The following is a 15,754-nucleotide window of genomic DNA, read 5'->3' as shown; positions in this document are numbered from 1 at the left end:
TTAATGTCCACGCTTCAACCCCATAAGGGCATTATTGTAATATTTCTTTATTGGGCATGGCTAATAAAGTCTCCAAGTGTATAAAAAATGCTAAAATCAACTATCCCAAATGTTTTCAATGAACATATTAGATAGTGCAAAAGCTTCTAATAGTTAATCCATAACTTGCTCTTTCTTTGATTGAAGCCCCGTTAAAGTTACAAAATTATCGACTAAGGTTGAGATCCCAACCGCTAACAGCATTTCCCAATAAATTTTCAGTTTTGTCAAAAAAATTATTGAATAAACTCAAACGAAAATTCCAGAAATTTTAAACATGGAATAATCAACAAAGCGTCAAGATGAGAATTGCTCAACAAGAGCCTCAATTACCTACCCCCTCCCCCATTTTAACGGACACCACTAACATATTTTAATTAACAGATAAATTAGAAAAAATATGGAACTTATTAAAGGAAGGGCTCAAACAACATTGTTGATAGTTCCTCGGTCCTTTCATAAAATTACGGGAGTAAGTGATACTTTTTAGATTACCAATGGTTCATTTTCTTTCAATAAACAAATTATTGATGGAGGTAACTTTGATTGTTCTCATTAACAAATTTAAATAAGATTTTCTATTAGATAAGATTGGCAAACAAACTTGTAAAATTTCTGGTTCATAACTTCAAGATTGAATTTGTTTTTCAACCAAAAAATTCTAGAAGCATCCATATCTAATTTTTGAACCCAACATTATATTCATGTACCCCAAAAGTTGTAAGAAACAGAACTGCTAGACTCTACCTTAAAGCTTAATATAAAGTCTTACACATTTTCAAGCTGATTTTAGATCTTCAAATCCAGAATGCTCTCCACACCATACTCTTCATAAGAATGAATTTTTGGTAGAACAATATCAAAATCTTTAGCCACTATTGAACTGATACCTATTTATCGCAGATTGCCCTGACACACCAGCAGCAGAAGCCACAGATCCATGATTGGATGTAGTATTACCATAACCTGAGATCTTCTGCTCCAATCCAGAACCATATAAATTGGTTGATGGCACTGCAGATGCACCAGAATCATATACTGATGAATTCCTGGAATGTGTGTTATCTGCCCCTAATTTTAACTTATACTGATCAAGGCCTCTTCTGCCATTCCAATTATTTGGATCAGATGACCAATTAGAACCATACATTGATGAACTCACGTTACTCAAATTATCACCACCAAGAGTTGAGACGTTTGATTCAGGGCCCCTCTCATAATTATTTTTCACCAGACTGCTTGAGGAGTTCGCCACAGCACCAATATTATATGTGGACGATCCAAATGAACTTTTATCCACACCACCAAATGTTGGTGTATAATTTTGAAGACCTCTAACATCATAATTAATTTGTGCTGATGAGACTGCGAGAGCACCGGCCATTGCCCTAGTTTCATAATATGATGGTCCTACAGGGTTTATATTACTGTAACCAGATGCTGAGGGATAGCCATCAGAGACTCTTCTCTCATTGGCTTGAGTCACAGTGGTTGATGGTGTCACAAAAGTGCCAGGATGACCACTTCCATACATTGATGGCTGCAGAGCACTTCTACTATCACCCTGATAAGATGTTAGGTTGTGATCATCCCTATAAATCGCATGATTACTCTGAAATAAACCAGCATTATGAGGGACCTTTTCCTTATCACGAGCAGTACTATTCATTTCCCATTCTGAATCATATTTTACTCTCTGTGATAGCCTATTTAGCCCTAAATCTGCTGGGCCCTTTATATTACTGTAACCAGATGCTGAGGGATAGCCATCAGAAACTCTTCTCTCATTGGCTTGAGTCACAGTGGTTGATGGTGTCACAAAAGTGCCAGGATGACCACTTCCATACATTGATGGCTGCAGAGCACTTCTACTATCACCCTGATAAGATGATAGGTTGTGATCATCCCTATAAATCGCATGATTACTCTGAAATAAACCAGCATTGTGAGGGACCTTTTCCTTATCACGAGCAGTACTATTCATTTCCCATTCTGAATCATATTTTACTCTCTGTGATAGCCTATTTAGCCCTAAATCTGCTGGGCCCTGAGTCCCACGTAATTCTACAATAGCTTTAAGAGGCTCAGAAGAACGTGGCCTTTTAAGCCTTTCCTTTTCTTTGGCATCACTTTTCTTGTCAGACTTAGCTTCAGCAGCTTTCTTCTCTACTGTAGTTACCATCATCTTCTTCTCTGGTGTGGATGCAGCAGCTTTCTTATTGACTTTATTTCTCATAGAGAAATTGTGTTCACCTGTACCCATTCGTATCTCTTTAACTTTTTGCAACCTCTTGAGTTTGTTTTGCAAATCATCTAGTGGAAACATATCTTCCAGGTTATACTCTTTGACAACCTTGATGACTGTATTTATGGCATCGATCTCCGTCATCGCTGAATTAAGCTGCAAACAGAAATCCAATAAAAAGCATGCCAAAAGACAATAATTTGCCATCTCACAGAATTTAAATATTAAAAAGTGATCCCTTTCAATCATTAAAACCAAAAATAAACAAAACAAACCAGAGAAGATGGTACGCCCCCTCCCTTCTTCACAATGTCCTTTACAGCTTTCTCTGTATCTTCTAAATAGGCTTTCAACAAATCCGTCAGTTTTACTTTATCCATTATGCCAAATGCATGAGCATATCTGATGGCCTCTATTGACTTGCCATTTTTTGAAAGCTTGTCCACAAAATCTGCACAAATACCAAACTTCTATCATTCCCAAGAACAAACCTAATGGATCATGTAGATGAACTGCAAATTAAGTAATTGTGTTTTACTGCCCTGACAAAATGTTTCAAAAGAAATGAGGAAATCACAAAATTTTTAAAATGGCAACCATCTGTCAAAATCCTAAATCAAAACCTTATCCCCAGGCGGCATCTAAGCTTCCTTATTTTGAGTTCATAAAAACTCTTTTCTTTAAAATGCTTAGAGAAAAACTAATCACAAAGCTTTGTAGAAGACTGAAATTTAGATACATTTTATGATAGGTAGCATAATTCAAAAAGTCATAGAGATCCCAGAACCATCAAGTTATCGTGTGTTAAATGCCAACTAAGAAACCTTAACATGGACTCGTCACCAAGATGGCACGGGTTCATTATGTAATCTCACAGTGAGTACTTGATGCATCTGCAAATCAAACCCACCTAGAATGGCAGAAACACAGATGTGGCCTGAACACAAGAAAAACACAGTTCTTTGGTCTTTAAAACCTTAATCCAACCTACACACTTCTTGCAAAGCATCTGTAATCTTCCTTGAGCAATTGAAGGCAATTTAAAAAGCAATTTTTCTGCAATTTTCAAGGTTTCAATTTATTTCTGTTTGTTTCTAAGCATTTCTAGAATTATTTTATATTTATAAACACTGTTTTTATTAGTTAGAAGAGGATTTATAGAATAAAAATGCTGCTCTTGCTACAGTAATTGTTAAATGCAACTATTGGAAGCTTAAGATGAGTGTAGGCACCAATCACTTGAAGTACCACCTTGCATGCATTGCTAGCTGCAATGTGAAATTGTGTCAAAATGGTAAGAGGGAGAACAAAAGATAAATAAAGCTCTTGCCTTAATGGAACAAAAAAATGACTAAGGCAAACAAAACCATTAGAGCAGTGACGAATCCTGGCACAACACAATAATAGAGGAAGACATGGCAAAGATTGTGGGCTCTTCACAGTCCATGGATTCCAGGCACATCCACTTCGTCAAGCTCCAGCAATATCCAATAAGACGATTTTTTTGCTCCACAAGACATGTCAAGGTCACAGCCTATGCTTCAAGGTACAGCTTGAAACAAAGACAAGCATGAGGAAATCCAAAATAGACATATAGCTTTTACAAAAACAATTGGTTCTAAAACAACCTTCCTTTCAATGTGACAAAAAACCCCATATTGGAAGAATTTGGTCACAGCCTTGGCAGTTGTAAGAAAAAGGTACAGGGTGCCTACTCCACGTGACTTAAATGGGTTGTTGCTAAAAAAAGAAGTGGCAAATGCAAAAAGAAATGTAGAATAGCAAAGGAAGCAGTGATGCACATATGAATGCACCATATCGTCAGATGGGTGAACAAATGGAAGAAATTGTGCACTCAACAGCTTCAAATCAAGAGATGATGTTCTTTGAGTCCATAGATGGCTTGAACAAATTTTAAAATGCAAAGAATTTGAGTATAATGTTAGAGAAAATTGAGTTAGCGGTGGGGAAAGAAAATGTGGTGCCACTCAACACTTTTAAAATCCTTTGAGCTGCCCATTGCTTTGATCTATTATTGAAGAATATACATGATCTTGATTGGGCAACACCTATGGTAGAGAGAAACATCTCCAAATATATCTACGATCCCCCTTCAGTACTTAGTTTGGTGAGAGATTAGACACAGGGGAAAAAGTTTGTGCAAGTGGATGCAGCATGATTTGTAGCTAACTTCATCACCTTGCAAAACATTTGTAGTATGGTAAACATCTTTTCAGCAGATGTTTATAAACTAACAAGGGATGGCTTCTTCTTATCCAAACAAAGCTAAACGATAAAATTGCAAAGGCAATTTTTTCACAAAGAAGCTGGAAAGATTATCAATAGAACTTAAAATTTTATTTTAAATTTTAAATTTTATCCTTTAATATTACTTTCTCTAAATTTTAACTATAAGTTATTGTTAGTTTTTTTTAAATCAATTTTTAATTCCAATTTTAATTTGTTTGACAGTGGTGGATCCTCTAGTCAAAGTTTTGTGCTAGGTTGATGGTGAGTTGATGGATTGCATTTATGAGGTGACAGACAGGGTCAAGGAGGCCATCCAAAACTATTACAAGGGAGATAGAGCAAAATTTGAACCAATTTGGAACATCATTAATTGGAAGTGGAACAATCAACTCCACCAAGCCATTCATGCAGCAGGGCATTACCTCAACTCCAATTTTTTCTTTTCCATGGACTTCAAATATGTTTATGGTGAGGTTATGGAAGGCCTCTCAACATGCATTGACTAGTAGCAAATGTACAGCAGGCTAAGGGGAGGCTCTTTTCTTCTACACTAGCAAATCCAAGGGAGACCCATCCAAACACCAAGTAACAAAAAATTCAAGTATTTACTTCACTTCTTTTATGTGTACGCACACTTAACAAATGTGTCAAGACCATTACTAAAAGCATAGACAATAACAAACCCAAAAATACCACAGCAATAAATATTTTTTTGTATTTATATTTTATTCAAACACAAACATACAAATTGAAATTCGCTAATATGACAACTTACAAATCTAAACATGCTAGTACAATGCATAGACAAATCTAAAACTCCTAAAGTTTCTAAGTCACTCTGAATTTTGATCTGCTCCTTAAGGGTTTCCACAAGATGATCTCATTTGCTACACTTTAAGGGTATCCAAATAGCACTAGATGCTATGACAATATCACAAACCTAAGAATGTAGATGATTTTTGTTTTCATATCTCAAGTCACTTTAACTTTTCCTCCAGGTGCTACCTATATACTCTATGCTTCCTCAATCAATGGCAATCTGACTGACAAGTTCCTTCCTCAATCAATGGCAATTAATTGACAATTCCATCCTTTTTTTTCAACTAAACCTAGCTGACTCATCCACCTTATTTCCTTATTTAATTGATCCTAACTGGCTCATCCTCCCTTTATTTCCTGATTTAATTGATCCTAACTGATTCATCTACCTTATTTCATGATTTAACTGACCCTAATTATTTCTGTACTACTAGTACACTCACTCAATGCTACTCTTATTCCTCCCACCCCAAATTTGCTTGCCCTCAAGCAAGTCAAAGTGAGTGTTCTAAAATGTCAAATGACTCTCAATCTAAAGTTGTTGCATGCACGATGTTAGCAGTCAAAGATCAAAGCCAATAATTCAGATGCATCATTCATCTGTGCCCACAAAATGAATTACTCTCGAGATAAAAATTATTGAGATCAATTCTTAAAGAAATAGGTGCAACAACTTTTTGGGTTACTTTTGAGGTCACCAAGCTTAAAGCAGCAAAAATATTATGGAGTACACATAAAACACAAGGATCACCTGCATGGACATGCTGGATGTTTGACAATGCAAGAAACTCTTCCTTAAATCTCCATAAATACCATAGAGATAGTGTGATAACATTTAAGAAATACATGTTCTTGCTAACCTTATTCTACAAACCTTCCCAAAAGTTTCCACTTTAGTTGCTACTTTAAGAGCATAACTCGCAATTTGCACAATGCCATTAATGATAAGATATCCACCTTCAATTTTGGTAACTTCACGTAAATTCAAAGAATTGTACTTGCCACCATAGGCATCAAGACTTTGTCAAATTTCTTGCTCAAGCCTTTCCTAATAATATTTCATCATCTTCTTAAGCATGAAATTGTCTAAATATCTTTGAGAGGGTTTCACCAAGCAACCCCACACTTCCCATTAAACATTGCACCTTGCTTCAAACCTATTATTGCCTATGCCGAAATAATTGGCCTCCCAGGTCTATTGGAGATGGGGATGGGTGTAGGATTATGCAGAAGTAAATCTAGGTTTTTTATCTAAATTACCGGTTCAGGTTTGAGGAAGCGAACCCAGTTCATGGGTTCAAGTAATATGCGAAAAATTTCAAAGATTCCTCCAACAATTTTCAAAGTTTCTAAATGATAAGTTCAGAATTAATTATTGCATTTATTTCTTTAAATTTTTCATTTACAAAGGCAAAAAAATTAATTTTTTAATGTTAAAAGTCACTTTAAGTGACTTAACCCAGCCAACGAACTTGGTTTCACCCAGGTCTGTAGTTGGGTTCGCCTGGGTCCAAACAGGCTTCCCCCTAGGGGCCGGAACCCAGGGCCCCTGGGTTGAACCCTGTCCGAACTAGTAAAAAACCCAACGCGAACCAGGACCCACGCGGACCCGGTCCGTGTTAGGGGCTATAGACAGGCAAACCAGGTAACTTAGCTTTCTATCACTATTCTCATCAACTTGACAATTTTCATGTTTGAAGAAACCTTTTGGGATGTATTTATAATGTGCCATACTACATATTTCGATGACAAGCTTCTATCTACTTTTGTACCCTAAAACTTTTTTCCCAAACAAAGAGAATCTATCATGTATTTTCACTTGTTGGCAATGATCTGCAACACTACTAAAGAAAGAATGCAGATTAAAGTCCTACAATCTGTGCCTCCCTCGATTGATCATATTGATAGGCATCAGTTCAAAGAAAACAACTTCTACTAAAATTTTGTTGTGCATCTATGTCCTTGTCAATCTACTCATGCCATCCATTAATGAACCTTTATCAATGTATCCAAGATCTTCAGTACCTACCAATTGTTGTTTTTACTTTCAGATTAACAGAAAAACTCAAAAAATAGATTTAGTAACTAGAATTAGATTATTTTAGTTAGGGATTTCAACTTAGTAAATGACAAAAGCAAACAAAATGAGACAAGACAACATTACCCTGGGAAAACCTCCTAGGAGGAAAAACCCAGCAAGAAGAGATCCTCAGATCTGATTATGAATTAGACACAATATTCTGATTACAACACTTATCTTTTAAGAGGTCTGATATGGCCACACTTAGGGCTGATGTAGTTTACTAATCTGTGTTAGGTCTGCACCTCAGATCTGCACTTTTGACTTCACCAACCAGTGACTTGGTCTGCACTTTTGGACGCCTGATCCTTGACAGCAGTTCGCACCTTTCACTGGAGATAATCACACTTAAAGTTTACAACTTAGCAGCAGATGTAATTCGCATTCAAGCACAGCAGATAACTGACTATTTTCGCTTCAACTTGAGAGCTAATTCGCATGATGTGTAGAATGATCTGATGTGTGAATGAGGTCAAGAGTTGTTTATTTATATGAGGCACGAGGACCTATTTGAGGTCGGCTTGGTGCTGATTCTTTTATTTATTTTATTACTTTTGTTTATAGGGTCGGCCCTATTAGAGGGAACACGTTTCCCCTTTGGGTGGCATGTGTCTTTTAGTTATAGGGTCGGCCCTATTTAGAGGGAACACGTTTCCCCTTTAGTGTGGCGTGTGAGAAGGGAGAGAAGGGCCCAGCCCTTGGCAGATTCCAATGTTGCCTTAAGGCAATTGGAATCTGCATTCTACCTAGTTACAATCAACACCAATTTGGTTACACAAAGAAATCAATATAAAATTTATCTTTCTAGAACTTACATTTCTCTTAATGTCTAAAGTAAAACTTCAAATCATCTAACCAAATATCTCTCTCCTTTAGAAATGTAGATGTTTCTTCAAGATAACTGCCGAAAGAAGATATTTTCCTCACTGATGGTATAAAGTTGGCATCCCCCAACATTTACTACTAATAAGTACAGCTATCCATGCACTCATTCACAATATTTGTTGTCTCCTATATATCGGGATAAGGCTCAATAATACTTAAATCAAACTCTTTTAACATGCAACATTGTCTTTCTTCTTCTACTTAATTTTTACTTGTTTTTGTAGGGCACTTTTGTTTTGTGTCCTCTACAAATTTCATTGCAATTCCAATGTTTCGTCAGACTTTCTTTCCTTAGCTTCAACTTCAAATTGCCAATGTAGTTCATCTTCTTCTTATATCTTCAATCCCTCTTCTCTAATCCACTTTTGGCTTCTAATTTTATCTTGCTCGTCTTCAATAACCATGGGGCTCACTGAGAAGTCAATAATCAATTTGTGGATCCAACTTCAAGTCAAAACTTTGGTGGATCCATCAAATGAGGGATCTTCCCCAATCTACTTTGTAGACCTTGGTTTGGGGAGGGTATCCTCTCATTATGAGTTCTTGCTTTTGACTTCAATGTATAGAAACAAGTTCATGAAAAAGATGTTTGCTCAAAACTCAACACTCTTCACCTTGTATTCAGCTTGGAGAGCATCCAAGCCATCATCCTGCTAGTCATCCATATCCTCTTTTTAAGGCATGGCTTCTCTCTGCAAGAAAGTGACTCTCAACGGCAATACCAGTGACTGATTTCAGTGGGTTGCCTAGTTTGCCATTGAAGACAAAGATTCCCTTTGTCCACCATTACCAAAGGCATAGTGACACGTCTTGGTCCACGCATTTGCACTCTCCTAGTAGAGAGATCAATGAGCTGTTGCTGCCCATCCCTCAAGAATCTCATCATGTTGAAAAATTCTAATCTTTATCTTCAAGTGCCATCTTCTATTTCCTTTGTTCTCTTAGTTGATATTTGGTCTCTCTATCCTCACTAACATGCAATAACTTTTCTTAAACCTCCCTCAAGCTTGAAAGGTTTTAGCTTCCCTACCTCAATAAAGACCCGAACTAACAGCACACAAAATAACAAATCCAAAAAATACTACAGCAATAAATATTTTTATATTTTATTCATAGTTAAAACACACATACAAATTGAAATTTACTAGTCAGATGAAAAACACAAATCTAAACATGCTAGTCTGATACATACACAAATCTAAACATGCTAGTCTGATACATACACAAATCTAAAACATGACTGAAATTTCTAAGTCACTCTGAATTTTGATCCGCTTCTTGAGAGTTTCTGTCACCAAGACAATTAGATTTGCCACACTTGAAGGGTTCGCTCTACAAACACAATTTGATTTGCCACACTTGAAGGGTTCGCTCTCTCTCTAAACACTACCAACTATAGTGACAATATCACAAGCCTGAGATTGTAGTTGATTATTATTTCCAGCTAAGTCACAAGGTTCGAATTCGAATTCGAAATTGACAGCCATGAAATTCGGATGAAATTCGACAAGGGAAAAATTCAAAAAAAAAAAATCGGATAAAAATCGCCTTATATAATTTTGTTTATTTTTTAAATATATGTATACTTCGGGTAGGAGAAAATGCGACGGCAGCGGCTCAGCCAGGAGAAAATGCGACGGCAGCTGGAGAAAATCCGATGGCCACGACGACCTTTGAAGCCACGAAAGTGAATACCCGAGTGCGAACCAGCAGTTGTGGAGAATACCAGCGAATTGCGACCCAGCAGTTGCAGATACAAAGCATACCCGCGACAGCGCTTTATAGAGAATCTGCCGAAAATCTTTAAAAAAAACCCTAAATGCTTTTCGGAAACCCTAGAAAAACGTTTTTAAAATTTTAACTTTAATAAAAAAAACTGACGTCATGGCCATCCGATTTTTTGGTTGAATTTGAACGAATTTTTCATATTAGTTTGAAATTCGATAAAAATCGGCCCTCATCTTTGAAAATCGCCGATTTCTGTGACTTAGATTTCCAGATTTCCAAAGTCACTTTCTCTTTTCCTCCTAGCACTAATTATATTCTATACGCTTCCTCAACCATAGGCAATCCAAGTCCTCAACTGATGTCAATGTAACTAACAAGTTCCTTCCTCAATCGATGGCAATTAATTGACGATTCCATCATTATTTAACACTAACCCATCCACTTTATTTCCTTATTTAAATGACCCTAACTCGTTTGTCTCATTTCACGATTCAACTAACCCTAACTATTCCTACATTTCTGGTCGACTCAATCAATGCTACTCCTGTATTGCTAATTCAAAAGAGGTCAAAACAGGCACATTATAGAGGTCTTCTTTGCAGTTGGTTGGTGGGAAGATTGAGGCAAAAAAATAAAAATCCCAAGGCATGAAAAGTTAACCCTTTGAGTTCTGTCCTAACATCGTAGCATTTTTAAATGAGAGCACCACTAAATTTTGTAATCTCTTATTTAAGGAGACTTTCGCTCCTTTTGTTAACAACAAAGATGATATTCAAATATCTGATTACTTTCCATAACATGGTATCAAAGCTTAAATATTCTATCTTAAAGTTTTGATGATTTTTTTTAATAAATTTGTGGGCAGTTTTTTAGCTGGTTTTTCTATAACAAAAAAGTGGTGGGATATTGTACTTGAAATTTGGAAAGATTTTTCAAGAGTTTTTGAACATTTTTTTGGATAAAATCATGGGATTAAATTCATGGGGATTTATTATCTGAAATTCATGCAAGGGTTTCTGTGTGAGAATCGCACCTTTTGCTGCTGCCAATCATGGCCATTTTGACTGCAATTTTTTAGGGTTTCTGGACACAATTGAAGAAAATTCATGCCGAAATTGAAAGTTCATGAATTGCGGACTTTTTTGGTTTGTTTTCTGTAGACGAAATTGTGTTTTCTTGCGTAACAGAACTGCATGAAATCTCAGTTTATTTCTTCACGAGATTGGGCATGTTTTGTTTTTGAATTTTCTGAAACACATTTTTCTAGAAAAATTGCCCACTGGTCTGCAAAAAATCTGGCTATCATTGTCACCAGAGACACAATTTGGGAAAAGACAAATATGACTTCTTCTTTTTTCAAAATCTGGCTATCATTGTCACCAAATATTAACTTGTAACCAAACAGAATGTGCTCTACAGTCTACATCAATTAGATTTTACGCTTGCACAATAAGTGGATTGGCAAGGTCAGTTTACTCCCAAGATTAATAAAAGATTAAAACCTAAGATTACAAAATTTGAACAAATCTAAAATGTAAATAGAAAGGATTTTCACTTGTAATCGTGCACAAAAAGGATCTCATACTCCGATTCGGCATATGGCTTCAACGTGACCTGAAGAACAACAATTACATTTTCAGGAACACCGCATTTTAAGAAACAAACTACTTAACTTGTCTTTATCCTCATGGATTTAAGTTAGTTTCACTGTAAAGAAAGGCTTGTAACCAACCAAACATAAGAGGAGGTCAAGGTGTAACCACAATGGAGTACAATAGTGCATGACCCATGTCTAAATATATTTGAGCAGACAGGAGAAGAGAGGATTGGATTAAAAATTGGTAGTCTTATGGACAAGTCGTATCTCACATGCATTAGTTCATGAACATCCATCAGAACCCTTCTAGATCAGGAAATTGTTCTAAATTGAGCTCGATTTTATTACTGACCTGGCATTTTGGGAGACAATCCAAGAAATAAAGCCAGCGCAGGACTTTCTCTAAGGGACACAATCTGCAACAACATCTCACAAAGCTCATCCTGTCCAAAATCCTTTCCGATTCGAAACGTCACCAAGAGCTGCAAAAATACCTGTATGTCCAATTTACTCGCACTCTCCAAGCTCTTCTCAAACCCCATCTTTTCCCTCCACATCTTGGCCACCTCCCTCGCCCTTTCCTGAATCCCCTTCGCAACCGGCGCATTCTCGTTGCTTCCCAAAACAGGAAAAAGGCATTCCAACAGACAAATGCATGCCCTCCTCTTGACCGATTCCTTCTCATCATTGAGCCTCGAACCGCTCTCAGAGAAATCATAGCCTTTAATTGCATTAACAACAGCTTGCGCTCCCTGGCTGACCATGCCCAAGGCTGCGGGCAACTGGTCACGCAACAAGACATGATCTTGTCTGTTGCTGATGACATACTTTAGTAGCCCTTTCCCGTTCACGCCCTTGCAGAACGCAAATAGCCTGCGGCAGACTATAGTTGGCAATACTTTAGGAATCGAATATCCACCAAAATCATCTATTACATTCATTGCTTCTTTCTTTTCTTCATCTTCCTTCCTTGGTTGTTTCATCTCGGGCTCAATCTTGGGCACCTTTTCAACAGCATTTTGATTTCTATCTTTTTGCTTTAGGATTTCATACCTGGAGAGAAGATCTTTGTGGAGCTTGCTGTAGTATTCTTGAAGGTCGTTGCGCAGCGCGAGGGTTTCAGGTTTGTTGCTGTTCGCTCTGCAAAGTTCTGATAGAGAGTTGTTGAAGGCGTCTAGCTCTGGCTGCAACCGCTGGAGTGATTCCGAGATAGGATCTGATGATGCAGCAGCCATTTTATCAAACCCTAGGAGAAAGGGTTTTGCAGAATTTTTTCCCTGCGCCTGGAAATAGGGTTTTAAAGTAGCTAAAACACTTGCAGGCCTGAATGGTTTGGTCGTCAAGGATCGAGTGAATAATACTGTTTTGAAAGCTGTGTGAAGCAGCGAACATGACCGCGAGCCGATAAAGTTAGAGATGTTATATGCCCTTCAATTTCTTGTGCCTATTTGTTTTTGCTATTATAGTCCATTAGAAAATGATATGCAAGATTGATCAAAACACAATCACGAGGTTTTCCCAATTCTCTTTTAATCCTCAACGTAAAATGATAATGAAAAATTTATTATTAAGTTTCACATGTATCAATAGTCGATCACCTTTTAGTTTTTTTGATCCATAATTGGTTCATTTGTACATCACTATTGGGACATTTGTCCACAAATACTGGCAATTTTGAGTGGACGATAATTTGAAAAATCTAGAGGGAGCAATTCCACCTATATACGCAACCAGAGGGTGAGAAGCATGAAGAGGGGTTTAAATCATAATATTATTTAGGGGGCATAAGGTCGAATGGTAAGCATAGAGTCTATAAATCTGACCCTAGTGGAGAGGGGAGGGATGGGTCTTTTCTCCTCATTTTCAGGGTTTGAAGCCTCCTTAATAGAGCTTTGAGGGAATGGAGCAAATAACGAGGTAGAAAAATAGTGTCATGATGCCTAAATTGACTTAACAGAGGCATATGGTAATAGTAATAAACCTTATGATGACACTCAAGGGTGAAGTACTTCATGATCGTAAAGCATACCTAGTTCCACGGGTGAAATAACTCCTCCCTAGCAAAGTTGCCTTGCAATTTAACAGGTGCTTCCTTCCCCTTGAAAATTTTGTTAAGATTGTCACTATTGGCGACATGGCTGGTCCTCTTCCATCTCATGCCTTCAAGGGAAAGGCTTGTGGCTTGGGCAATGACTTCCTCAAAGATTTTGAAAGAAATTTTCCCAAGAACAACCTTTTGGTTGGTCCAAGAAGTGGTGAATTGAATTGAAATTTGTTCATCATGCCCCCTCAAATTCTCCAAATATTCTGCCACTCCCTCTTCAATGCAGTAATGCCTAACAACAAAGTCATTTTTTAAGTCATTAGGCTTGTTTGGCTCATAATGCACCCTATCTCTGTCCATGGTAGATTCACAAAGATTTCTAGCAAAGGCACTACCACAAACCAGTGACATTAATCTTTTAGCGATAGAGGTAGCCAAAAAAGAACATCACCTCGTTAAAATGGGCTTAACATTTACATTATTATTTTGATTCCCCAATTCATGCAAGCCAACAGAAATGTAATTACTCCATTTAACCTCTGCATTGTGTGGCACAAGTCTTGATAATTCTTTTATTTTACTTTAGAATTGCTTTAAATACATAAATAATATTTTTTGTGTATGAAATATTTTATTTTATTTATTTAAGAGATATTTTTATTTATTTTAGAATTATCTTTATTTACTTAGAGTTGTTTTATAGTTTTAGTTTTTTTTATTACGATTTATGTTTTAATTTTTAATGTGGAGAGGCATTCTACAATGACATCAACTGGTGGAGAGTAATGGTGTGAGTATGTTAACATGAGCATGTTAACAAAAATTATTACCTTTTAGCTAAAATTTGACAATCATTTATACATCAAAATATTAATTATAAACATAATATTTTCAAAATAAACACCACTTAAAAACAAAGATATTCCCTCATCAAAATCAAATTTTTAGATAGATGTATAAATATAAAATAAAAATAAAGATCAAGGTTAATTCCTCTTCTTTGTGAGCTATGTCTACTTGGACATTACCCAACCAAGGTGGGTAAAATTAAAATTTGATGGAGTCTCTAGAGGCAATTTGGGACCATCCAAAGCTGGATACATTTTACAAGACTCTGAGGGGCGAATATTTTCTCCTCCTCTCTCCCATTAGTTCCTAGAATCAACAACGAGGTGGAGTTCCAAGCTCTTCTTCAAGGCTTGAATTTATGTGAGGCAAAGTGGATCACTTATATAGAAATCGAAAGGGATTCTTTGGTGGTCATTAATGTTGTTCGGCATCACTCCACTCCTAATTAGATGCTCCTAATTTGAATAAATAAAAACTAAGCACATGCAAAAAGAGACCCTTGATATAGGTAGATTACATAAATGCATTAACAATGAAATGTAGGTATTCTATGATGTTTATATTATACTTTAGTTTTTCAAAACTCATCATAGAATACCTACATTTTGTTGTTAATGCATTTATGTAATCTACCTATATCAAGGGTCTCTTTTTGCCTACTTACTTTCTATGTGTTCATCTACTTGTTTAGAGGAGAGCTTTTTGCATATGACAATATATCAACTCGATGTAATTTTTTATGTACAAATACTTTTATATTAATATAAAAACTACCGCTTATCAAAAAAATATAAAAAATATAAAAAATTATTATTTTAAAATATAGAGGATAATTTTTTAATTAAAAATATATAAAATAATAAGATTTTAGAAATTAGAATGTTTAGTTTGGAACATAGCTAGTTGATTTTATTGTCATGATACTTGTATTGGAATACTTTAGGTCACTGGGAGGTGAGGGGGTGAATCAATGACTACTAAAATTTTCTTCTTTTGTTATGTTGCACTTAAGTACAGTTTAAACTTAAGTCCACTTTCAAAACAAAAGACCTTTGCAGTTTAATGTGCACAAGTAAATTCAACAGGACAAACAATATCAATCACATCACAAAAGGAGATTGAGACAAATATTAGAAGTGGAAAACTCTTAAAGGGTAAAAAACCACTTATGAATCATTCACTATGCAAAACCTCACTGACATTACAAGCATAGTGATG

At 36.3% G+C, this 15,754-nt stretch overlaps 1 protein-coding gene across 1 annotated transcript; it reads right to left on the bottom strand.

The window, feature by feature from the left end:
- Positions 1–717: 717 nt before the first annotated feature.
- LOC131027183 (uncharacterized) lies at positions 718–13,143 on the bottom strand. The gene is made up of 3 exons (XM_057957200.2): positions 11,996–13,143; positions 2,560–2,735; positions 718–2,440 (listed from the first exon to the last, which is right to left on the bottom strand). The coding sequence occupies exons 1-3, from the start codon at positions 12,876–12,878 to the stop codon at positions 908–910; spliced, it is 2,592 nt and encodes an 863-aa protein (XP_057813183.2). The 5' UTR covers positions 12,879–13,143; the 3' UTR covers positions 718–907.
- Between the last annotated feature and the right edge of the window lie 2,611 nt (positions 13,144–15,754).

The sequence above is a fragment of the Cryptomeria japonica genome, chromosome 8 (assembly GCF_030272615.1).
Source record: "Cryptomeria japonica chromosome 8, Sugi_1.0, whole genome shotgun sequence".
Taxonomy (NCBI): Eukaryota; Viridiplantae; Streptophyta; class Pinopsida; order Cupressales; family Cupressaceae; genus Cryptomeria; species Cryptomeria japonica.
The sequence above is the reverse complement of the archived record's forward strand: the minus strand, read 5'-3'. Positions and strand labels throughout refer to the sequence as shown.